This window comes from Rousettus aegyptiacus, unplaced genomic scaffold (assembly GCF_014176215.1).
Source record: "Rousettus aegyptiacus isolate mRouAeg1 unplaced genomic scaffold, mRouAeg1.p scaffold_m13_p_11, whole genome shotgun sequence".
In the NCBI taxonomy this organism is placed as follows: domain Eukaryota; kingdom Metazoa; phylum Chordata; class Mammalia; order Chiroptera; family Pteropodidae; genus Rousettus; species Rousettus aegyptiacus.
In genome coordinates, this window is record NW_023416286.1 from 57,084,044 (window position 1) to 57,108,211 (window position 24,168).

General features: G+C 42.2%; 1 protein-coding gene across 7 annotated transcripts in view; it reads right to left on the reverse strand.

The window, feature by feature from the left end:
• Positions 1-10,507: 10,507 nt before the first annotated feature.
• Positions 10,508-24,168, reverse strand: part of CLYBL (citramalyl-CoA lyase) — a 208,732-nt gene continuing 195,071 nt past the window's right edge. For 4 of the 7 annotated variants that reach the window (XM_016123169.2, XM_036228827.1, XM_016123168.2 and 1 more), the window contains one exon: positions 13,380-18,175. In XM_016123169.2, the coding sequence (XP_015978655.2) occupies positions 18,080-18,175 (96 nt within the window). In that variant the 3' untranslated portion in view covers positions 13,380-18,079. Of the gene's footprint in view, positions 12,297-13,379; positions 18,176-24,168 lie in introns of those variants that run through there. The other 3 variants (XM_016123166.2, XM_016123165.2, XM_016123164.2) reach the window with 3 other exon arrangements.

Consider the following 24,168-nt stretch of genomic DNA (forward strand, 5'->3'; position numbering starts at 1 on the left):
TTCCTTAAGAAATAGGTTCATTTTGGCTTCATTTTTATTTGTCAAAATATTATTTTGCTAAATCTTTCTCCTCCCTGCTCCCTACTCCGTCTTTCTTTGTAAGTCTAAGCTTTTTTTTTTTTTTTTTGTATTACCCAAGCAACAAAATGATTTACAAAATGAAAGAGAGGGACAATCTATTCTAATGGTTAGCAGGCAATAAAAAATATTTATGTGCGCCTGGCTGATGTTGGACTTTTGGAGAACGTTTACTTATAAACTGAAAGCTGGGGAAAATGAAAAATGAAAAGCCAGCTCTTGGGGTTCCAATTCTGAGTACACATCTTCTTAGGAAAAAGTAAATCTTCATTTTTTTTTGTTTCGGATTCTACATTTGGAAACCGAAGTTATTAACTCAGACCCTTCTATCAGTAGTACTAAGCAGAGTCATAGTTGATTTTCATAAGGCCGATTCTCAGAACTGAGGCTTGGAGATCGGCAGTCGGGAGAGGGCCTGGGATTGATGGCGTAAATCCTTTAAATGCCACGCTGCCGGTTTCCTGGGGCGGAAGTGGGGGGTGGGGTGGCAGGTGGGCTGTGAAATTCGAACTCTTCCTAGGCTTCGTCTTTTCCTTTATCTTCCTTCCTCCCTCAAATAATAATGCCTTTGTGAAGAAAAATAATTTTAAATTAAAAAACAGAGGACGATTATTTATGCTCGCTTCATTCTCCTGCTGGCGTCCTCCACCTTGCCGGCCCTAACTGCAGCCCAGTGCTGAGTGTACAGGAGATGTAGGGTCGTTGGGGTCGCATTGTAAACCCGCTTGCGCCCTGGCTGATGAATCACTAGTAAAGCTTTACTCTGTAATATTTGTTCGGAAAATGCAATGTTTGCACAATAAAGCTCTCCAGATTTTTAAGCCATAGGAGCGAAGCCAGTTTACAATCAGTGATAACAGGTTTCCCTCACTGCCATTACCACAAATAGTATCTTATTTCAGCAAAATGGTGGCAACCTGCAGGAGGTCCAACAATGCAGATTTTAATCAGAAAATTTAATTTTATATACAATTCACAGTTGTGCACAGTGAGAAATGTTTCTCACTGCATGAACTTTCGGGACTCAGCTCCGAGCAAAAGGGGTTTCAATTTATGTAACGCCTTTCTCAGCAAACAATACCCCTAAGCACTTCCTGGTAATATATGGCTTAAAATTACGCAGGATATTTATTTGGAGCAATTAAAGGAAGCGGCTGCATTCCACACAAATCCGTTTTTAATGTAGACATTAAATTGGCCAAGATTTCAATGCCGAGTCTCCCCCCGAGCACCGCTGCTCTGTGCTCTCCCTGGCAGGATTTGCTCCCTTGTAAAGCAACTTTCCGCCTGGGCTCATTTTGTTTCCCAGTTGACTTGTAAACTCCCGGAAGGGAAGCCTACCGTGGAAATGTTGACAGAGTCTTTACATGAAGGGCCCTGGGTTTGGAGGGGTTGATTCGCAGGCTGGGCCCAGGAAGAGTGGTGGGTGTGGGGAGGAGAGGAGAGTCACAGGCTGTGCCGCGGGTAACTGAGAGATGCCAACTAATTTGCTGTACTTGAGCATGGGCTGGGTCCGAAGGGTGTAAGTCTACTTTCTCTGGGTGGGGGAAGCAGGATCTGCTCCTCTGTAAGACGGTAGGGGGGTGTCACATACATACTTGGTAAGAATAGACCAAGACAGAGTCGGAGGTGGGGGAGGCAGGAGACAGTCAGTGAGGGGTAGGCTGAGAGTCAGAGGAGGGAGGCAGAGTCAGTGTTGAAGAGTCAGAAGGGAGAGGATGAGGCAGAGGGAGAAGGCCAAGGCTAAGCTTCTCAGGGAACAACCCTCCCGGGGTCCTGTTGGGAGGTGGTAATGAGAGTGGCTCCAAAATAGAGGTAAGTTAGTCCTGTATTAAGAGGATCTGGAGAAGGCAGACGGGAGAGGGTCCTGTTTACCTGGGGTCTCACCTCTCTGGTCCATGCCTGAAGGCCCCTCTCTTCTCATGGGAGTAAAACGCCCCCTCCAATGCCCCTTCCCATCGGTTCCTAGTAGGGACTGTGATGGAGTTCCAACATCACTCCCCATCTGTCATCCTCCACCACTGCTGGCCTTCACCTCTTCCCAGGTATCTGAGCCCATGTGACCTTGAGTCCATCAACAGCTAATGTTGATGGGGGGCAATAGTGGCTTAACTAGGAGCATCCCAGCCCTGTTTTATGTTATGCCAGCCATGAAGCCACTATGCCTGGCTGGCGGGGAGACAGAGTGGGTTTAGCAATAATGACGTGCACCATTTATTGAGAACCTACACCAGGTGGGTCCAGTTACACGTTGCATTTAATCCTTGCAACAATTTATTTACCCGGGTCTTATTTACCCAGGAGGAATTGGAGGCTCGGAAAATGTTAAATAACTTTCATAGCTGAGGTCAGAGTTAACTAGTGGACTAAGGGAGAGCAAAGTAGAACCAGCTCCATTGTGTTCTCTCAGGATTGGTGGCTGGCAAGGGATTTTGGGAGCTGGGCTTCAGTCATGAGAGAAGGACAGTTGCCCAAGTGGCTCCCGTAGAAAGTGGCTGGGAAAAACAACCCTGAGGCCCAGAAGATAAGGTTTAGGCCAGAGACACCAATAGGCCCTGTTTAGAAAGCAATTGAGCCTGAATTTAGGCTCAGAAAGGACACTGTGGTTGATTAGTAATGTCTGTACTGGACCAGGGTGTTGAAGTAGTGGTTTTTAGAATGAATTTGCAATCCTAGTTTAGGTGTCTCTTGGCTTCGAGAATTTTTTTTCTGGTCAAGTGCTCATTATTTTCCACAGATAGGAATCTAACCTTTCCTTCACTTATTAACCAGAGTCCATAGCTTTGGAGTTACATTTGGTCAGCGGTCCTAACAAGGAAGAATAATCAGGCATATACAAAGAGAACCAAAGAAAGCTTGCTTTATTTATATTTGGTACTGAGAGTACAAGTTTGACACTATTCTGAGTATTTTATAAGCAATTAATTCATTTATTCTTCATAACAGTCCTATGAGATAGGTCTTAGTATTATACTAATTTTTCAAATGGGGCAATGAAACCCAGAGAGGCCAGACAACTTGTCCAAGGTCACACAGCTCTGTGAACTCAAGCAGTCTGATGCCAGAGTCTACATGATTAAATTGCAGTGAGCTGCCTCTCCATCGTGTACATATTTTTATTTTGCTTTTCATGTGGTATTGTGCTTTCTATGCTTTTTGTTTGTTTTCCAGGCTAAACTGTGAACTTTGAAGGAAGGGATTATATTTTACTATGACACATAGGAGGGGCTGAAACATGAATACTGGCTATTAGTGGTATGATTTTAGGAATCAATCATGTTTGTATTTGAGTCATTTGTCTCTTTATGTATCTGGCTATTCCACAAGAGTGAGCTTTTAAGCCTGGGACTCCGAGTTACATATTTCTGTATTTCTAGCATCTAACACAATATAGAAGAGAACATCTCTCATTTGTTCATTAATTCATTAACTCATTGATTCAATGAAAATTTATTAAGGGCAAGCACCACGCTAGATGCCAGGAATGAACAAAGTAGAGAAACTTTCTGTCTCTGGTTTAATCCCAACCTCACCAGAATAGATATAAAAAAATGACATTGACAGCCTTTAAATTTGACACATCTATTTTACAAAAACAAAAAACAAAAAACTAGATTATTTGTCATCTCGATTTATCAATTCCCTCCTTACCACATTGTGTGAGAAATAAAGTTGCAAGCAGTTATTTTATTTCTATTTTCCTTACCGAGGGTATTGGTTGCTCATAGTAGTCAGATCTAATTTTTTTTAAAGTTAAGAGAAAGCCCTTTTGATATTGTCAGTGGAAGAATTATTGGGCTCTCACAATGCGAGGTAGGGTTGTTCCATCCCCTTTTGTTATGTGGAAAGCTTCAGGCATTATTAAGTGATGACAGATAGTACACTTGGCTTCTGGTATTTCTTTCAAAGCTTGCTTGCTGTGTGTTGCTCGGAAGCAGAAGAGACTCCACGAACGGTCAGGGCGAATGGTCAGGGCGGCAGCCTCCTCTGAGCTGTCCTTTGCACAAGGTCCAGGTGTGTAAACAGAGCAGATGGATCCTCCACCCCAGAAGACGGCATTCAGAGACTAGAGATCTGAAGTGGAGCATTATGTTTTTCAGAATCTGTTTTTCTACCACTGAAGCAGTATCTTGAAAATTCCATTGACTGCTTTTTTAATTCTCTGAGGCTGCTAATTACATCAGAGATCCTTCCATACAGAGAAGGAAAAGCTCTTCCCAAGAACTCACAAGGAGTGGGTGGCAGAGTGGGTACTGGAATTCAGCTCACTCACTTTTCTTATGAATCTTGTGCACTTTCCACTAGCCAGCCCAGCTGAGCCTGTCTGTCCTCCAGGTGGGGAGAAGCAGCTGTGGTGCCCAAGTCAGAAGGAGCCCCCTGGTAGCCGGTGCCCAGGGTCCTGGCAGCAGAATGTTTCAGCCCGTTTTAAAACTACCTGATGGGGCCTCTGTATTTAGAGTCTTCTGATATAATCATATAATGGTCAAAAGTAGTGTTTGACAGATTTTTAGTTATAATTAGTTCCAACCTGATTTTTAAAATCTGAAATATATGTAATGAAAAAGTTGGGAATTCAAAAATGTGAAAGGAAGGAAAAATAAAAATCGCCGGTAGTCTCATCTTCTAAACGTGGTAATTGCTAACATTTTGGTGTATTTTCTTCTGATGTTGCAATTTCTTTTAACATGGTTGTACTCACATTGTAATAATAATAGCAGCTAACATTTGTCGAAGCCTGCCATGTGTCAAGTAATATTCTTAATTTGTATTAACTCATTTAGGTCTCAAAAATCCTATGAGGTAGTTAATAGTACCTCCACTATACAGATCATAAAACTGAGGCTCGGGGAGTCTGGTACCTCGATCAAGGTTTCTCAGCTAAGTGATAGAGCCAGACAGTCCAGCTCCAGATTCTGCAGTGCAGCTTGCTATCTGTTTTTGAACTTAACTTGATATTAAATGCAATTTCTTATTTTCTTTAGAAACACCACCTTTAGTGATTTGCCCAATAGTCCATCAAATAAATGTCCCATAGTTTACTTAACCATATCTCTGTAATTAAAATGATACAACTACAGATTAAGTAGTGTTTATTAATTAGATTCTTTTTATATTCGGATCACAGAATTTCCTTGGGATAAATTCCTAGATATAGATTTAAAAGGTACAAGAAAATGACATTAAGTCTGTTGATACACATTGCCAAATATTTTCTAAAAGGATTATACCTGGTTACATTGCCATCGGCCCTGAGTGCTAGGCCTTGGACGTTTTCACTCTAAAGATGATTAATAAATTTGATAGGCAAAAAAAAATTATTATTGTTTTCAGCAGGTCTCCTTGCCATTACAAATTTTAAATCATTTAACAAACATTCTTTTTTATGGCTGTATAAGAATCTACCTCTAAGATATTTAGGATTTCTTCCTTTATCGTTCTTTTTTTTTTGGGGGGGTCTCAGACCTGGAGCTAGGGTCTTGGTTAATTTGCATGTTTTTTGTTAAGGATAATGAAGAAGAATTAGAACAGAATTGCTGGGGTGGGGTGGGGGGTTGGGGGAGAATAAGAATAAGAAAGACTTCAACTGCCCACCTGCTTTCACTTCTGGTGGAACTCCTGAACTATAGGGTCCTTACAGCCACCTCCAGGATTACCCTCTTAGCCTGTCACTAACACAGCGATGTCACTTAGTACGGGCACGTAATAGAAACTCAAATAAATATCTGCTGGAGTAATGAACGAATGAATATATTTTATGTAGGTCTGCCTATGTTAACTTACTATCTGATAGTAACTCTATAGCTTTAATCATTTCATCTCAGTCCCTTGGTTTAAAAAAAAAAAAAAAAAAAGGTTTGCATCTGTGATCCCAGGTTCTGGCTTTATTAGGGTCCTAGAGGAGTGGCCAACCAGAGGTCTTTTAGCCCAAGGCAAATAATTGAGATCAAAGCTTCTTGGATCTCTCATGGGAGGTCCCGGCCTAAGAAGACCAGGCCCTCAAGTCAGAAGGACTGGAGGGCTCCCTTTCCCTCTGTGACCTGCAAGCTCGCCATCCCTGATGGGGAAAAGGGAGAAGGAGGCAGATTAGGGGCAGCAAGAAAGGTGAGAGAAGTGCTATTTTGGGGGGAGTCAGGGCAAGTGCTATTTTGGGGGGAGACAGTTTACAAAGATGGCTCAAAGCCCTCTTAACCCCAAGCTGAGGTTTCTGACTAGAAAAAGCCCTTACTCAGCATGGCTTCTCTGGCTCTCTTGAAGCCATCAGAGAGGATGGCTAAGCTCTCTCCTGCCTTTGTGGGACCGTGGGACTCACTCAGATGAGTTGTTGCTTTACATCCTGTTGCCTCTATTTTTATAAAACTATACAATAAAGCTCTATGGTTCAAGTGTTTGAGATCTTCAGATGACACTGGGACAAATATTGCTTTTTGCCTATATATTTTAAATATATGTAAGAAAAATAAATTAGCAGAATATTAGTCATGAAGCATGATGCTGCCACTTAAGACGTCAAACTTTCAAGTAAAATTTATAGGAGGGCAACCATTCATACAAATGTACCTTATTTTAAAAATTAAATGCAAAACATTTCAAGGCTACGGCTATTCCAACCTCTTCTGTGATCAGTCAGGAATGTGAATGTGTATAAAATTAGAAAGCATGTCATGTGGGAGGAATCAATCAACTGTTACACAATTCAGGTGTCCAAAACATAATTATGGAAACTTGTTTTAAGTAAGTTTGCTTTCTAAAGTATAAAGCATGACCAGGAATTCCCAAATCATGTTATAGTTTCGTATCTTAGACTTCTAATGTAAAAGCCACATTTACTCTCTCAGGGTTTTATTTGGTTGTTTTACTTTTTAATCTGTGAAATGACAGTTCAGACTGGAGTCTGATTTAATGTGTCTCAATGGGGCCCAGGCTTTGGTATTTACTTAATGCACAGGTAATTCTAATATGTAGCCAGGAACCAGAACGATTGGCCTAGATGATCTCTAAAGTTCTTTGGCACCAAAATGCTGTGATTTCTAGAATTAAAAATTTTAAATCAAAGTAAATGAGAAAATCAGATTCACCTCACAGAGAATTCTGTTTAAAAACATCTTCCTACATTCAGAGGTTTCAGAATCCTAAAATGAAACTTACTTCACAAGTGACCCGAACCCTGTGAAGTATTTTGGGCCGATTTTATGAATTTGGAAAATTTACATTAGCTCACATTTCAATATTCCTAAACAAGTTTTAAGTCAATTACCAAAAAATTAAAAATAAAAATTTTTACTTTTGAGAGTCAAAAATGTAGTCAAAGTTTTTGATTTCTAGGTGGAAATCGAAAGGATCAAATGAAAATGTTTATGTGTAGACGGATGAGAAATGAAGATATTGAATCTTTGCTATTAGCTTGGAATGACAACTCTCCGTGTGTGTGTGTGTGTGTGTGTGTTTGTACACATGAGCCTCTGCTGGGGTCCAGGAAGAGCAACCGATGCTGCAGGGAGGACCTTATAGAAACTATAGGGACAGAGGGTGGCAGACTGCAGGCAGTCACGGGGCCAGCGTGCTACTGGTTTCAAGGCAATGTCCACCTAGGACCATTTCTTGAAGACTATGTCCCCAGAACCATCAAGTTTTTAAAAAGTAGTTCAACTGGAGATGGTTTTTATTTTCTTGTTATGAAACCTAGGTGTCCACACGAAGGACTCAAATGACTACATCCTGTTTCTACTCAGGAAGAATATCTGTTGACAAAGAGATGCTGAGGTTGTAACCTCTCTGTAAATAAGTCAGGGAATAGAAACATTTATGTTTGGTATTTAGATTAGAAATATAAGGGAAAGAAGTAACGTTACCTCAGAAATGTGCATTTCTAAAGATATTCATTTGAAAGTTTTAAAAAAAGTCAAGCACATGCCCTGGGGCTTCTTGGAGTATGTACAAAATACAATAATTAAATTAAGTCCAGCAGTTAAAATTCCTCATAAAAAGAAAAAGCTGGAGCGCTTCCCAATGGGGAATGCTTGACTTAAAAGAAAGGTTTTACTCTGTGGCCTGAAGGTCAACAAACTGGGACTCTGTGGGAATGTATAAAATTTCTTAAAGCGGTTCTTAGTCTTTGTTTTGTTGAAAGAAAATAAAAGAGTAAAAGGGGACAAGGTTTGAAAATTCAAAAAATGAAGGTGCAGTCCTAAAATCATCACGATTTTTATAAACGCAGCACCGGAGGCTATGAAAACATGCTCTTTTCTGAGTAGTAATCTAACACATATGCTCTTTGAGAAATAGGGAAAAGGGCCAATGGCGCCATTTGAACAAACCATTTTAAATGTGCTCATTTTCAGAGGTAGTGCATGCAAATTTTGCTACTAATTTTGAAAATATTTACCTTAAATATGCTCATAAATATTTTCACAATTTAAAATTTCTTAGATGACCTTCGTTTTTTTAAAAAGTTTCTTATGAAGCAAGTTTGTAAAAAATGATTTTTTTGTTTTTTTGCGGTCACAGCCTCAGTAATCTAAAATGGAATGTTTATCATGATTTGAAAATATCTGTTTTTATAAATAACCATTTGTTGTTATCTTTCTAGTAATGTACACTGCCCACCCCCCAAAAGGAATTAGGTTAAGAACAAGATAGAAATGAAATATTATATCTTTAAACTTCACTATGTATAAGCATCATTCTGTGTGAATTTTAGGCTGTATATGCAAATAATTTCTACTAAAACTCGAAGAACCAATACCAGTTCGCCAGATCCTCATCTTCTTTATCGCTTAAACAGAATCTAACTGTTGGCTCTGCGTTAAGACAGCATGATCAAATGTAGGGCATTAGGAATAGAAGCTTTGGCAGCAATATTTAATTTACTGAATAATTAGTAGCCTCATTGACATTTCTACTTTGATTCCCAAAGTACAATATGAGCGGTCCTCTGCACTCAGGCTCTTTGCGGTAAAATGGGCTAATAAACTTCCTGTGCCAAGTTCACAGTAAACGAAGGACTGTGGAGCATCCTGCAAGCAGCTCACCACTGAAGACAGCAGATTTACTTCCAAAACATGGACACAGAATTAGAAAACAGATCTTTTTTTTTTTTTTACAGAAAAAACTACAGAAGGGAAAAAATGTATTTTATTTCCTACATTTGTTAATTTTGCTTTTGGAATTGTGAGAAGAGGAAGTAAGGTAAAATAAGCAGGAAAAGGGAAGTGGAAGCAGACAGCGGTAGGACAGAGGGAGGAGACAGAATGAACGACGACACACAGAATGATGAGGGCCACAGAGGATCGGCCCACAGCAGTGAGACCGGAGCCAAGAAGAGGCCCAGAGAGCGAGCACGGCTTGGTGAGTGCACCCTGTCTCTGAGGTCTACATCCTGCTCCTTCATCTCTCCACTGAGACTCCTTTCCTTAGACCACCCAAGACATTCTACAGCCATTTAGACCAGTCCCCAGTGGACCATCCTGCAGAACGTGTGAGGGACTGTTCAGTCTGGGAGGGGATCGGGGTCTACTGGGCCCAGGGGGCCACAAAGGCCTACTGTGAGGTGGTATTTACCTGGCGGCAGAGCTTCCTGGCTGTTTGATGACTAGTTTGAACTGTGATGAGCTCAAATATCTTTGCCAGGGTCAGGCACTGTCTCTGAGGGAGGCAGCTGTTGAAAAGATGTTCAGCTATTTTCTTGTTTTTTTTTTTTTTTTCAAAACTCACTTAGAGCTTCCTTAGTGGGGAACTTAATATAAAACCATAAATCTGAGGCATTCTCAGAGTGGAACTGTGTGGTTTAGTGGTTTAATTTTGAGACTTTAGTTGTAGTCCTGGTTTTGCCAGCTGTGTGACCTTGAGCAAGTCCACTAAAAGGGCCAATATTAGCAGTACTCCAGAAGGTACACTCGCTGTATTTTTTCTATGTGAATGGAGCCCCCTTCAGCCAGCAATTGGTACTTGCATAATCCTCCAGAGTTTCAGTTTCTTCATCTACAAAATCAGGGGGGTGGACAAAATAACAACATGAATATCTAGTCACAACAGCTTCATACTGAGAGAAATTTCCACAGTCCACGAATGGGCATAGAAGATTCCAAACAACAAGAGAGCCACAAAGCTCCCCTGGAATGCACATGGCTGTCGGAGTGTGCAGCCTCGAATACGTGTTTTCCTGTGAGAACATTCCTTTATTTAACAGTAAAAGTAAATGAGAAAAGGGGGTTCATGTAATAGAAAGTCACTCTCCAGCCAGCTTTGCTGCAGTAGGATTCTCATCCCGGACTGCAGCACAGGTTTAACCCCTGGATGGAAATAATTTAAACTTTACTGAATCCTTGCTATGCACCAGGCATGATGCTAGGTGCTTTAAAAAAAAAAAAAAAAAAAAAAGTGCTCTGTTTATAGTTTTTTTTTATTTATCTTTGACGTTCACTCTTTTTCAAAGATTGTTTTTAAATCGTGGTAAAATATACGTAACATAAAATTCACTGGATGCAGGCTGCCCTGGGAAGGGTGAGACCTTGGGCGAGGCAGCTGTCTGCAGCTGAAGCAGATGCGCTGCCCCAGTGGGCAAGGGGGGGGGACTCTCAAAGGGGGACTTGGGTGGCAAATTTCTGTGCCTCCTGCCTCCTCATAGCAACTCTGTTAGGTAATATTCTTATAGTTGAAGAAACTGATGCTCAGAGAGAATAAATGACTTGTCTGAATATAACACAACCCATTAATCATAAAGCACGACAGAGTAAAGACTCAGTTCCTAATTTTAATGAACACACTTTTAGCAAGCTCCTGCTGAGGGTGAGAGATGAGCAGGAAAAGGATCCAGAGATACATGGCAATTCCCAATATTCAAGCATCCACACTATTTTGGGAACACGCACACAAAGTACTAAAACAGAAATATGATCCAATGCAATGGAAGGACTAGGCGAAGGCCAGTAAATTGTGTCTGGGGAGTTAGGGAGAACTCACAGCAGTGGCCTTCAAGTAGTGTCTTGAACATTTAGGAGTTTGCTGGGTATGACGAAGAGGGAGAGTATATGGCTTGTGCAAAGGCTTTGGAAAGGACTGTCAGGCGCTGCAGCCAGGCACAGTCTGGCTTCATGGCGGCTGGGGCCCCTTAAGAGAGGCAAAGTGTCATTGGTGTGGAAATGCCAGTGGGGCTCCTGGTGGCCAGAGCTCCCTCAAGCCAGACTGGAAGAAGCATCATAGAGCTCCCCTGGAAGGTGCTGCAGGAATTCCAGTCCCTGGAAATCGATGGAAGGAATGGATATCCTCCTTCCCTCTTTTAGGAGTGTGTGTTATTAACAAGTTTTCCCAGAGAAGCCAAGGTTCATGTTGATTTTTATATTCTTCTTTCCACGAAACTCAAAAGAGCCCATTTAAAAAAAAAAAAATTAAGCCAGATGTCTCAAGTGTATAGTCTTCTGAAGGAACTCTCTACCACAAATTTACCTGAAATGGAATGTTCATGTTTCTCTGGATTCTTTTAGTGTGTCTGAATAACTAAAGCAATTTGATTCATTATTTAAAAGCAAAACAAAACCCAGCCAAACCAGCTATTTGGCATTATGTGGAACAAAAAATCTTGTTCCTTTTCATTGAATTTCTCCCGTTTAGCTAGACATTTTAACATCACTTGATAATCAGTATTTGGTCTCTCCTGTTTTTCATAAGATCTTGTTTTCAGTATATCAACTCTCATATATGTAATGAAGGGAATCTCTAAAGTTCCTTCCAGGGCTTAGACTAATCTCTGGGGCCATGTCCAGTTTTCTACATTTTTACATGTTGTACACACAATGTGAGAGAAATTGATTTTGACCAATGGAGATATCTGGCAGGATTTCCCCTCTGTGTATAGGTAGACATAGGTGACTTGAGAGTGAGTTTTCTACTCTTCCTAGTAATAGAAAGCTTTGTCTTTGACTGATGGTTCAGCAGTTGTACTCGGGAAGTGTGGTGTCCTCTGCCCTTCCTAAATGGGTTGATTCCTGCACGAGAGCTCATATTGGAGAAAAGCACCTCGCGTTGGCCAAATTCTGCCCAATGCCGGAGCACAGCTTTGCAGTTTCCTTTGTAAGGCCAAGGAGAGAACCCGCCAGGACCCGAGAGAGTGTTTGTTCCTTTAGCAAAGCTGACAGGCTGTTTACAAACATACAGAAGGGCTGACTTCACTCCTTAGACCTCAGGCAGGACTCTGGCTTCAAGACTGTAGCCTGGCGGGGCTCCTATGGACCAGAAGAAGAGGGGGTAAGACAACGAAATAGGTGAAAGAAGTGGCTGGTTTTCAAAGCATATGGTGTGTAGTTTATCAAATGTGTTAAATTCTTAATTCGCACCTCTTGTTGTTATCAGTACTGTAGCCAATGGCACTTCTTTTGGTTTTGGCATCTGACATTTTACGCCTTTGCTCCTCCTTAGACTTCACACAAGGGTATCTTGATTCTAAAAGTGCATCGGGAACCAATCCTACAATTCCAGACTAGTTGCCTGGCACCAGTTGGGCTCAATAGATGTTTGTTGACTGAATAAATGAATGAAGTGATTTTCTCCAAAAAGTTCAGAGAAATCTTTACTTTCTGCAAGATTTTTTTTTTTTTTTTTTAAAGAAACTCAACTGAAAGCTACCCGGAATGGAATAAATAAATTTTCTCTTGATTCCAATACCGTGTTTGAATAACGTGGACAATTCAATTCAATGAATGAAAAGCAAGGGGACCCCGATCCACCGCAAGTGCCTCCCGGCCTGGATCCCATGGATCCGGCTCTAAGCCCGACAGGGGAAAGGCGCTGGGCTCTTGTCAGGGAGACCAGGACCGGGGAGATGCTCCTGTCGTTCACGCGGCCCCTAGGTCCTCGTCCCTGCGCCTGACGCAGGCGCCCGCTTCGGGGCTGGAGGGACACGGGGGCCGCCGGTCCCCAGGGCGGGCGCGAGGGGCCCGTGCAGGTGTCGGGCCTGTGCGCGGGGTGCGCCGGGGTGCTCGGGGCCTGGGAGACCCGAGAGAGACGTTATTGTTACACTGTAACGAGTCTGATTAACATGCTCCTGACACTTTCTCTTAGTTTCTCGGGCTCCTAGCAACAGCGCACAAAGGCGCGGGATTGTCCCGGGCTCCACGGGGACACGGGGCAGCCTTTGATCTGCCACCATTACAGCGGGGCTGCGCGACAGGCTCGAAGGCTGCGGGCGGGCCGCGGCGGGCGGGCGAGCGGGGCTGCACCGCCGGCCGCGGCTCCCGCGCCGCGTCCCCGCCCCGCGCGCCGCCCCGACGGCCACCGCACCGGGGCCGCCGCCGCCCCACCCGCTCGCCGGGCCCGTCCCGTCCCAAGCAGCGAGCAGAACCGAGCCGGTCACCTACAGTGCGAAAAAACCCGACATTGAACAGGGAAGGGCGCGAGCGACAAATTGCAAAAGATTCTGCAAAGTTAGAAAAAAAATTCTTCAGGCTTCAGCCCGTGGAGCTGAAACTGGGTTCGATACGGCAGTAAAACGACGCTCACGAAAGACGCTAACGTGATTTCGGTTCCTTCCTACACATCCCTTTTTTTCGTGTCCTTGGCAGTTCTCATGGACTCGGAAGGAAATATGCTGCCAAATAATTGCTGGAATGTAAACGAACTTCCAACACAACAAAACCACCCGTCACAGAACAGCAAAAATCTGCCCGGTCCCACTGCGCAAGTTTTCAGGTACTAAGTTAGGTATTTGAAAGTAATTCATTTTCCATTTCGTTGGCTCTCCTTACTCGCCCACGCCCAGCCCGACTTAAAATAAAGCGCCGAAAGACTACGGTTTTAACATTTAAAAATCGAGGTCGGCTAATTACTTCTCCCTAAGTTGCATGTGAAAACCTCTCGGGGGGAGGGTCTCTGGGATAGCAGGACAGTGTCCCCGAGCCTGCAGGACCAAGCTCTGCGGAACAGGCTCGGAGACCCTCGCCGGCATTAATATGCACAAGATCCTGCTGGTAACCTCGTAGCTGTATTGATCTATCGATTGCCTTCCAAGTATTAGACGTAAACATAAAAATAAAAACGGAAGACATTTAGCTTTCCAAGATAAAAACGGAAACCGCAGAAGTAGAATGTTCTTCAAATAAAAAAGCACGTATTTTTTTCACCTCTTAAGACATCGTTAGGAATTCAAGGTCCCCAATGAAAGTCAGTTTCCTGAACTCTGGCAAAATTATTGGGGCAAAGGTGTTAATGATGATAATAATAGCACGTATATTTTAGAAAGCCGGGGTGGCGGGGCTGCGGGGAGGGACGGACAATTATATGGTCTGTTCCATTTAAGCAGCAAAATATGCCAGGCAAGGAGTTACTTTCAAATTCAAATCGGAGGCAGTAAAGCCTTCGTCGTTCTTGAGGACACTCTTCCCAGCTGATCCCTGGAGGAGGACGGAAGGGCAGCCATGGGTTCAACAAATCTGAGGGGGCAGACTCCCAGATGCCCAGGAACTTCCCAACTTATGCTCCCAGACAGTGTTTGACTCCATCGGAGTTTTCCTCATCATTTCAATAAAACATGATTGTATTGATATAATCCTCTATACATTAAAATGAGGTTGTCACAGATTGTCATTAAGACCTCAGTAAAACAATGAAGACATTATTGGGCACCCCCCCTCAGGCAAGGTATTAGGGGAATAAAACAATCTACACCACACGGGTCCTATTGAGATTAATGAAAAAATTATGCAAAAAAAGGTCTCAATTTCATTTTCCCGTGACAGGGCTTTGCATACATATAGTCAGTCTTGCTTTGCACCTGATGATTTATTAAACTAATCTACAGTGATCACCACTGATGTTCTCAACTCAATCTTGTCCTGGCTCATTTTCTAAGTAATTGTTTCTCATTAGTTCTGATAATGTTTTAATAGTGTTGCCTATAATTTAGCCCCCAAGAATTAATAACAGGGGGGTGATATGGCACAGTGGCTTGTGATGAGCTACACAAAATATAAACAGGTATGGTTTTTAATTAATCGGGTTACTGCAAAGTTCTCTTCTTGTGGTCCATTCCTAGCTCGGAGGAACTCTCCAGGCTGGGCATTGCCATTATGGAAGTGGGATCAGCTCACCCAGCCCTCCCTCCCTCCCATCCTTCCTGTGATACCCACACCTACCCATGGCTCCAAAGAAATGCAGGTGGGAAAACAGGGTGACATCTCTGGTCTCCCAGCATCTCCTGTCCTGGAGTTTTGTTCTTCAAGAAATGAGGCACGAGGATCTCTGACTCACTGAATTCTCCTCTGGGGTCCTCATTAGGGTCTCTGGTCAGAGTGGAAACTTGGTCTAGATTTTTGGCTCTAGTGGGGTCTAGTCTCATGATACTATTATAATCAGGACCATGGGGTTATGAGGAAGACGATAAATCTGACACTTAGGGAGACTTAAACAGTAAGGTGATCTTGTTTGAACTAAGTGCAGTTTGAGATAATGAGCATGGTAAGTGGTCCAACATGGTTGGGGACCTAGGAACCCGGGGGCCTGTGGTGATGGGGATGGGGAGATCTCATCAGGTCCAGGCTCTCAGCATCACCCAGAGACCTTGCTGGGGGGACCACTTTTCCCAAGGTCCAAATGCTTTTACCTCCACATCTGTTTCCTCAGAGGGAGGGTTTGGCTCTCAGTGAGCTCCTGGCTTGAGGAGGTGCATCTGAGGGTTTGGGGGTTGTGTAACCCAGGTGGAGACTAGAACATCTGCTCTTTCACCTTGTCAAAGCCTGGAGGGGTTCTCTGCACCAACACAGAGGATGGGAAAGGCAGCTGGGTTGAAGGGGTTGCCTGTGGGAAAGTATGAAGGAAAGTTTTTTTCTTTTCTTCTTCTTCTTTTTTTTTTTTTTTGCCTAAGATGGGCCCTGCCTACATTTCCAGCACCCTGAGAGGATGCGTGTGTGTGTGTACATATATGACAGATCAGAATGAGAGGCCTTTGCCTTCTGAGCAGTCCTCCTGTCTCTGTGTTCTAAGCAGAGGGGTCTGACTGTGTGGACATCTATGGTCCTGGATTACCTTCATGCACACCTGGCTGCTAGCCTAGGCAGACAACTGCAACAGCGGGGTGGGGTGGGGGTGGCTGCCGCCCACTGTCCCTGTCCACAGTCCTGAAGCCCACTTTGGCTGGAGGCCAGTCATCTCAAAAGTTGGTTGAAATGCCATCCTTCTCCTCCTAGCCCCTCCACATGAGGATGGGCTGCCTCCCACCTTCCTTTCCAGCTAACTCTGAGGCAGCACAGAGCGACTAAGGTGAAGGCTGACAGTGGTCTCAAGAGTGGTTGGAGGGAGTACAACAAGGGTGGGACATGCACGGCCCAAGGGGGGCCGGGACCCCAGCCTAGCATGTCCCTTCTCACGTTAAGAGCTGCCTCCTCAGATCCCATGTTTAGGAATATTAGTTGGTGTCTCAAGAATGTGTCAGGTTCCCATGATGTGCCTATCAAACCTGGATTGCCCCCTTCCTGCAGTGAGATGGGCGGGTGGGTGTTGCATGACGCCTCTCCCACTTTTCTTTGGTTCCACAGAGCCTTTCCTTATATATAACCTTCAATTCTACTCCCCTCTTGGGCTTCCTGTAGGAATGTAAGAGGTAAGGGACAAGTAGACCCCTGGCTGGAGCAAACAGTAGGGGCCACATAGGAAATAAACAAAAAGGGCATAGGAGGAGGTGAAAAATGAAAATAAAAAACAACTGTTTTCTATTTACAAATTTAAATAAACAGAACAGCCTTCCCCGCGGTGTTTGTCTAAGAGTAGCAGCCTTGCTGCTGTGTAGGTCATGAAAAGGTTGGTGTAGAGTTTAAAACTTCCCATTCTGTTAATTTCTTAAAGAACAGTCGTCCAGAGTCTCAACACAAAAGCTCATGATTTAATGAGGAGCAGAAACAAAATCTCTGATTGTTGGTGTTTCAAATTTCATTGGCGTCCTCTGGCAAACACAAGTTGATCCTTCGCAGCTTCAATACCCTTTAGCCTTCAATATAAGAGCACATGCTGAATAGGGAAGAATGGCTGGTTGTTATGTTTATTTACCCTTCGTACAAGCTGGGTTAACCTCTTCAAAACAGCTTTACTAAGCCCGTTAACCACACCACCCATATGACCTGTAGCAGCATCTCTAATGTGATGCAAATCTCGCAGGGGACCATATGCACCAGATCTGCTGCATTGTGTCTTCTTAGAGGCTACAAGTTTATTGCTGAGGGGGCCCTGTCCTGGCCATACATTTACCAGGGAAGTGGCCTCAATGGCAAACAGTTAAACAGGGAAGTAAAGGGGAAAAATGGATGGTCTTATTTCTGCACATTTATTTTTTTAATTGCTGGTAACGGTTGACTCAGAGTATTCGCCCAGGATAAGGGCTTTTGTAGTCATCATCTAGCCATCCAAGGATTGTGAATGTTTCATTTTGGGGGGGGGGGAGGGGTGGAGGTTAACAGTAATTAGTTTGAAGATTTATTTTTAGAGATATCTACATAAACCAATATGATACTTAATCAACTTTTCAATGCCATCTCTATCATTTTATCAGATTTCTAGTAAAATTCACACAACCTCTTCATTTAGTTATTATTTTTTAAAAGCCTAGCGTTTCTTAAAATGATGGGGTTGAGTGAACAAATGAACAATGTGGGAAACATTTAGCATGAGAAGGGTGAAGGGAGTACACGTATTTGGGAAAGACCTGTTCCATTAAAGACCTGACCTCCCCTCATAGCCCATCTTTCTCCACTATTTTATCTCTCTGTGAAATCATAAGTCCATATCTAGAACACATTAATGAGCAATAAAATCATAAGCTTGGAACCAAAAAGAAGAAAGTTCATTTTTAGAAGAATAACGGGCTTGTAAGATAACGACAACAAAAAATTGTGATTAACAGGAACTGTAAATGGAGAAAGGTTCCAAACTGGCATACTAACAAGTTGCCTTGAGTATTATTGTTTGTCTTTAAGAAACCCACTGTATATGTTCGGCCCACCTGATGAGAGCTTCATTTAACAGATCATTTTTCCTTGATAGATGTGGCAAGCGTGACAATGTTCTGGGCTTGCTTTAGCAATGGCATGTCGATCATACTCCCTTGGAAAGTAAAGGCTCCCTGGAAAACAGAGAATACAAACTTCCTGAAAGAATGCTTGGAAATTATAGGCTTCCTCTCGGCATAACCTTATACAAGAACATTTTAGATTCCACCTGAATTATACTGACTTTCCTACTCAATTTTTGAGAAAGCCAAAGTAAATTACAGGGGACTTTTTTCTCTTCTAAAGAGACGGGGAGGGGGGAGGGACCTTTAGCATTTTAATGGAGTGGAAAAACATCAGAGACAAGATATTGGAAACTGCTCATTTAACTCTTGAAATCAAGCAGAAAACTGTGTAAGAAAAATGTAAATATTTCCTTAGTTTTAAAATATTGCATAGAACTTTAAAAATAGTAATATGCTCTGGCAACTGATTATTGTTTAAAAAAATAATGTACGATCAGGTTAATGGCAGAATGCTTCCTAATTGCTATAACATAATTAAGGGGTAACACTATTGTGTGATGAGAAAATGTAAGGCAGGATTGTACTGAGTACAAAGAGATTCCTCTGTTGGTACAGATTTGCAGAAGTGGATTAGAATGGCAAGAGACATGAGCCTGTACAAAAATCATAGGTCTGTTGAATGGTAAGACTGGAAGGAATCTCGAGGCATCTTGGTTTACCTCCATTTCACAGATTCATTTTTGTTTAACCTTCTGCAAATACTTCTTGAATGTGTCATGTGATCTAGGTCCTGTTCTAGGTGAGGAACGGCAAGCTTTCATCACAGGCCCCCACATCAAGATAACAAGGTAGCTTCTTTAGTGCATCAGAATGGACAGAAGGCAGCACATGCCCAGCATCTGAAGTTAATATATGGTGATTCATGTTCTTTTAATCACTTCTGGGTTTTTTTGTAATCACAGCTCTTCGTCTTAATTCTTCTTCCTTCTACCTGTTGGTAAGGATGCTGGTGTGAGTGGAAAGTGAGTGGTCCTTTGAGGTGGATTGGAGTGATCATAATCCTAGCTGATAGTCTATTTGCATATATTGCCATCTACCCCTGAATTTCACAAGCACTACCTGTCCATAGTTAATGCTGTCATCATTCAGGACTTCTGGGATGGATCCCCTGGGCTCTGAAAACTCCCAACTCCCACAGTAACATAGAGTTATACTCAGGATGGAGGGTTAAAAAAATTTGCAGGGAATCCTTAGCAATGACTTCCGAATTTATTTTTCAATCAAGAGAGAGATTTAAAAGTCAATAGGACACAATGCAATGTATATATATGCCTCACTGTTGAATTGTATGCCTGAAACTTATTGGATTTCGTTAACTTATGTCACCATAAATAATAATAATAATAATAATAATAATAAAATAAAAGTCACTAGGATGAGAATTTTCACCAGTATATAATCATGCACCACAAATGATGTTTCAGTAAATTACAGATGTGACGATGGTTCCACAAGATGGAGTTGAAAAATTCCTATCACCTAGCAATGTCATAGCCATTGTAATGTCGCAGTGCAATGCATTACAACTGCCTACAATATCCAGTACAGTAACATGCTGTGTAGGTTTGCAGCCTAGGAGCAATATAGGCTATACCATATAGCCTAGGTGAGTAGTAGGCCACACCATCTAGGTTTGTGTAAGTGCTCTCTATGATATTAGCACAATGAAGAAATTGCCTAACAATGCATTTCTCAGAAAGTATCCCTATCGTTAAGTGATACATGACTGAATTGCTTAACCTCAGCTTTAGAATGATAGATCTGATTCATATGGACACCTGCGTGGCCTATAATCACATTCTGTAAGTATTTCCAACCCCCTTGTTTTTACTGTTTATACTCTCAGGTTAGCCTTTGCCTAATTTCATTCAGCCTAGAACTAATTTTGGTTATCTCTGTGACCATGATAAATTTTATAAATTTAGTTAGAAGCTCCAAGGATGTTTCGTGGGTTAACATGACACATGAAATCAGGGCGTGGGACTCATGCTGTTTTACAAGGCAATAGTCTACTTTCCTTATTGGAGTAAATGATGAAGACCAAAGACCTCCTGGTTATCCGCCCACCAAGTGGATTATGGCCCTGTAAAACAGCACATCTGTCCTGCTAAGGCTTCAATAATAAGCTGCGGAGACCAAATTAGCATAGATGCACATGAAATCAAAATGATGCACAGAGAATCGAAATGACGGCTTTGGGTCTATGCCATGTTCTCGAATCTGCTTTGGATTCCACATGCACATCAAAGATGCAAAATAGTTCATGTAGTGTTTCGAGAGAGAGAGAGAGAGAGAGAGAGATCATTTCTCCTACAGTGGCAGATTTTGCTTGACTTTCTTTAAAAAGCTTAAACTAGAAAACAAAATTCAACATTTTTGTTCTTTGTTTCCTTCATCTCTGCAAATTAAGGATTTTAGTGTTAAGAATCAGACAGCCTAATACAAATATCCCTCTGCTTTCACATATTGACCTATGTTTTCTTTTGTTTTGTTTTGTTGTTTTTTTTTTTAACGTATGGATCTATATGTGAATGATCCATTGGTCAGGAATTAGAAAAACGTGGTTTGCCCAAAGCTTCTTGGATTTGTGGAGAGGGTTTGAAACATTCCTTAATAAATGGTTATAGGTCAGTTTCAGTTTCACAGCCCAGTGCGTTCCTGAGAAATTGATGTACATACTATTTCAAAAAGTAGAGGGAACTTCCATCAGCTTGAAGATTCAGACTATAATTTGGTTTAAAAGGCCTTTAAATAGTAACCTATTCATGGTTAAAAACCTTAACAACCATGACTACAATAATAATAATTGCTATAATTTTTTGAGCAGTTGCTAGCCCAGCGACTTGCCTGGCACTGGACATGCTCTATTTCATGCAATGCTCATAATAGCACTGTGATGCTGTTACTCTTCCCATAACAATATTTTTTCTATTTCTTTTGAATTGTGGTAAGAAATGCATAAAATTAATCATTTTAATTTAATCATTTTAATTTAATTATTTTTAAGTATACAGTTCAGTAGAGTTAAATATATTCACCATGTTGTGCAACAGATCTCCAGAACTTTTTCATTTTGCAAAAGCGAAACTCAGCACCCATTAGACAACTTGCCATCTCCCCTCCCCCATTCCCTGGCAACCACCATTCTCTATGAGTTTGTATCTATCCTCATATGTGCGAAAACAGAGGCACAAAGAGCTTAAGAAACGTGTATAAGGCTGCCTTGTAGCTAGTAAGTATAGAACTGGGACAAAATCTGGCTCTATCTGATCCAAAGCGTGTGCTGCAGGCTTATATCCTGGACTTACTGATTGAAGTGTTCTCTGAGTGGGTACCCTGAACACCTGAATCAGAATCATTTGAGTGAGACAGCAGCTTGTTACAATGTAGACTCTTGGGCTGGATCCTACAATATAGAATGCCTGTAGGTTGGCCGGAAATTCTCCCATGATTCTAATACATACTGAAGTTTGAGAAATTCTGTGTTTTAGCTCCCCTGGGCAGAAACGGTCAGGCCAACTTCGATATGGGTACAACTCCATTCCTGCCCTCAAGGAGCTTTCAGTTTGCTGTAGGAGACTGGAAAGAAAGAAGCTGGTGCCATAAAATGCAAGAAGATTTAGAGGAGAAGCCAGTGTGATGAGCGCAGAGCAATCAGAGGGTTTGAAATGGCTGCCCTTTCAATCAGGATCTTTTTTGCCAGTTTGCTCTGGTCACTTAGATATGATATTGTGTACCTACAACATGTCGTGCATTCCCTACTTGAGCTGCCATGGAGCTCCTGGTGCAACAGACTTTTATTCAACAATTACCTATTGAGTTATTTGTTGGGGAAAAAAAGTGACTGGTCAATCACTTTGGCACATCTTACAAGTGTCTATGGTTTCAGTCTCCTGGAAGTGAAGGGTAGTATCACCTTAGTATGAGTGTCATCTGCATAGGAAGGAAAACAATTACTATCGCGCTGTTGTTTTTCTAACACTCTGGTCATTGCCTGGTGGTAAAATAGGCAATGAAATAACGCGAACTTTATAGACCCTGAGGTTCTTCCTTGGGGGAGGGGGGATCTGACTTACAATTTGATGGCAAAAGTATTGATGATGGTGGTGGTGGTGAGGACAACGGTAATCACATCTATCAAAATTATGTATTTTGCATTTCTGGCACTTAGTACTTGAGAAATATTTTCTCTAGAGCACTCAGAGTAATTTTCTAGAGACCATAAATTAATCTAATGCTTTCCTTACTCACTTTATTTTCAACTAACTTCTTTGGGCATTCAGGGAGTCCTCTCTGCCAGCTTCCAGTGAAGGTGTTGCTGTGATTCCCTGTGAGAAGGATTTTTCTATCAGCATTAATGACAGTGTTTGAGCACAGCTGTTACAGTCCTTTTTTAGGGTGACACTCTTCTCTGTGACGCTTACACCCAATGAATTAATTTCCCTCACAACAGTTCCCGGTGAATTCCTAAAACCTTCAGTTAGTGCTGGCCATTATCAAACTCTCTTCAAGATCCTGGTTGTGTGTCTACTTGCTAAAATCTCTCAGGCCCAGACACGAACTCCTGTGATAGCTCTTCCTGACAAAGTCAACTGCTCCTTGATACTCCTCAAATTGGGGAAAGACGATGCTCTGACAGATACTGTTTCATTCTTTTTTATTTCCCATTTTCAACTTATCACCCTCGAAGAGTCCTTGGACAAGCTCTAGTATGGCCTTGATTCCCCGACAATTTGGTTATGACATGCCTTTTAAGTTTATGTTTGGTTGCCTGTCACCCAAAGCTCAGTGGGAAGCTGCCCAGCTCCCAGGCTGGATAGCAGAGGTCTCACTGAGATAGTCCCGAGACACTTAGAGGGAGTTGGATCTTCCTCATTAGGATCGTGCTGTTATTTTTCTAAAGCATGGGATAGGATCATCCATTTGCTTAAATCTTGCTTTGGCTCCCTTTGGACTTACAGAATCAAATGCAATCTTCTTAGAAGGAACACTTAGGCTCTCCTGACAAGACCAGGCCCTGCCTCTGCTCTCAGCCTTGTCTCCTGCCAGTCCTCTCCCCAACCTCTCCCCACCCACCACACACACACACCCCCCTTGGTTCCTCTCCTACATGCTGTTCTCTGTCTGAAGACCCTTTCTCTGTCTTTCTGGCAAACTCCTCCTTGTGCTTCAAGGTGCAGAAGATGTCACCTCTGTGAAGCATTTCTTGACTTCCCCGTAGGGCTAATCTCCTTCCTTTTCTTACACAGCCTCCACATATCACCTTTGTCATTCTCTATTGCAATTATTTGTTTACGTTGCTGTCTCTCTCACTATCCTGTGAGGCCCTTGAGGGCAGGGGCCCTGTCTCATATATCTTCGAATCCCTCGAACTCAGTACCCAAAAACCATGGTTCAGATTGGAGCTTAGCTCTTTTGTGGGGCCCGAGCTGGGTGCCTGAGAAAGAATGATATGGGAAAATCCATCTTACCTTTCTCCTTTTCTTTATCTGCAAGCATCTTTCTGTGCCATTTGATCTTTCCCTGGTCTTGTACTATTCACTGGTCAGTTGGCCAACACTTGCTAAGCGTCCAGTAGGACACAGTGACTGACCTCAAAGAATGTGATTCTGGGTTGGGATCAGGTTAACTCATACAAATGACTTAACAGTTTAAATGCAAGCAAGTATGTTACATTTGTGGTGCAAGGGCAGACAGAGGAGCCACAGACCGAAAGAGCCATCAAAATGGGAGTGGTTTGGCTAGGAAAGTGCAATTTTAATAAATGAATTTGAGAACTACTGAAATATAACATGTTTCTGTCCTGAATTTCCACTTGAATGTTACTATAATTGTTTTAATATCAAAAATACCAAAGGATTTTGTGAGAAATCCTTTGTGAGAAAAATATTCAATAATAAATATGTGGATCACATTTTAAATCCTCTAAAACCCAAAGCATTTGTAAAAAGGATTAAAGGTGACACTTGATCCTTGTATATGCTTCTGAATATCGGTAACCCTTTGTTTTATGGATAAACATTGTTTAAGATAGTAAAAGA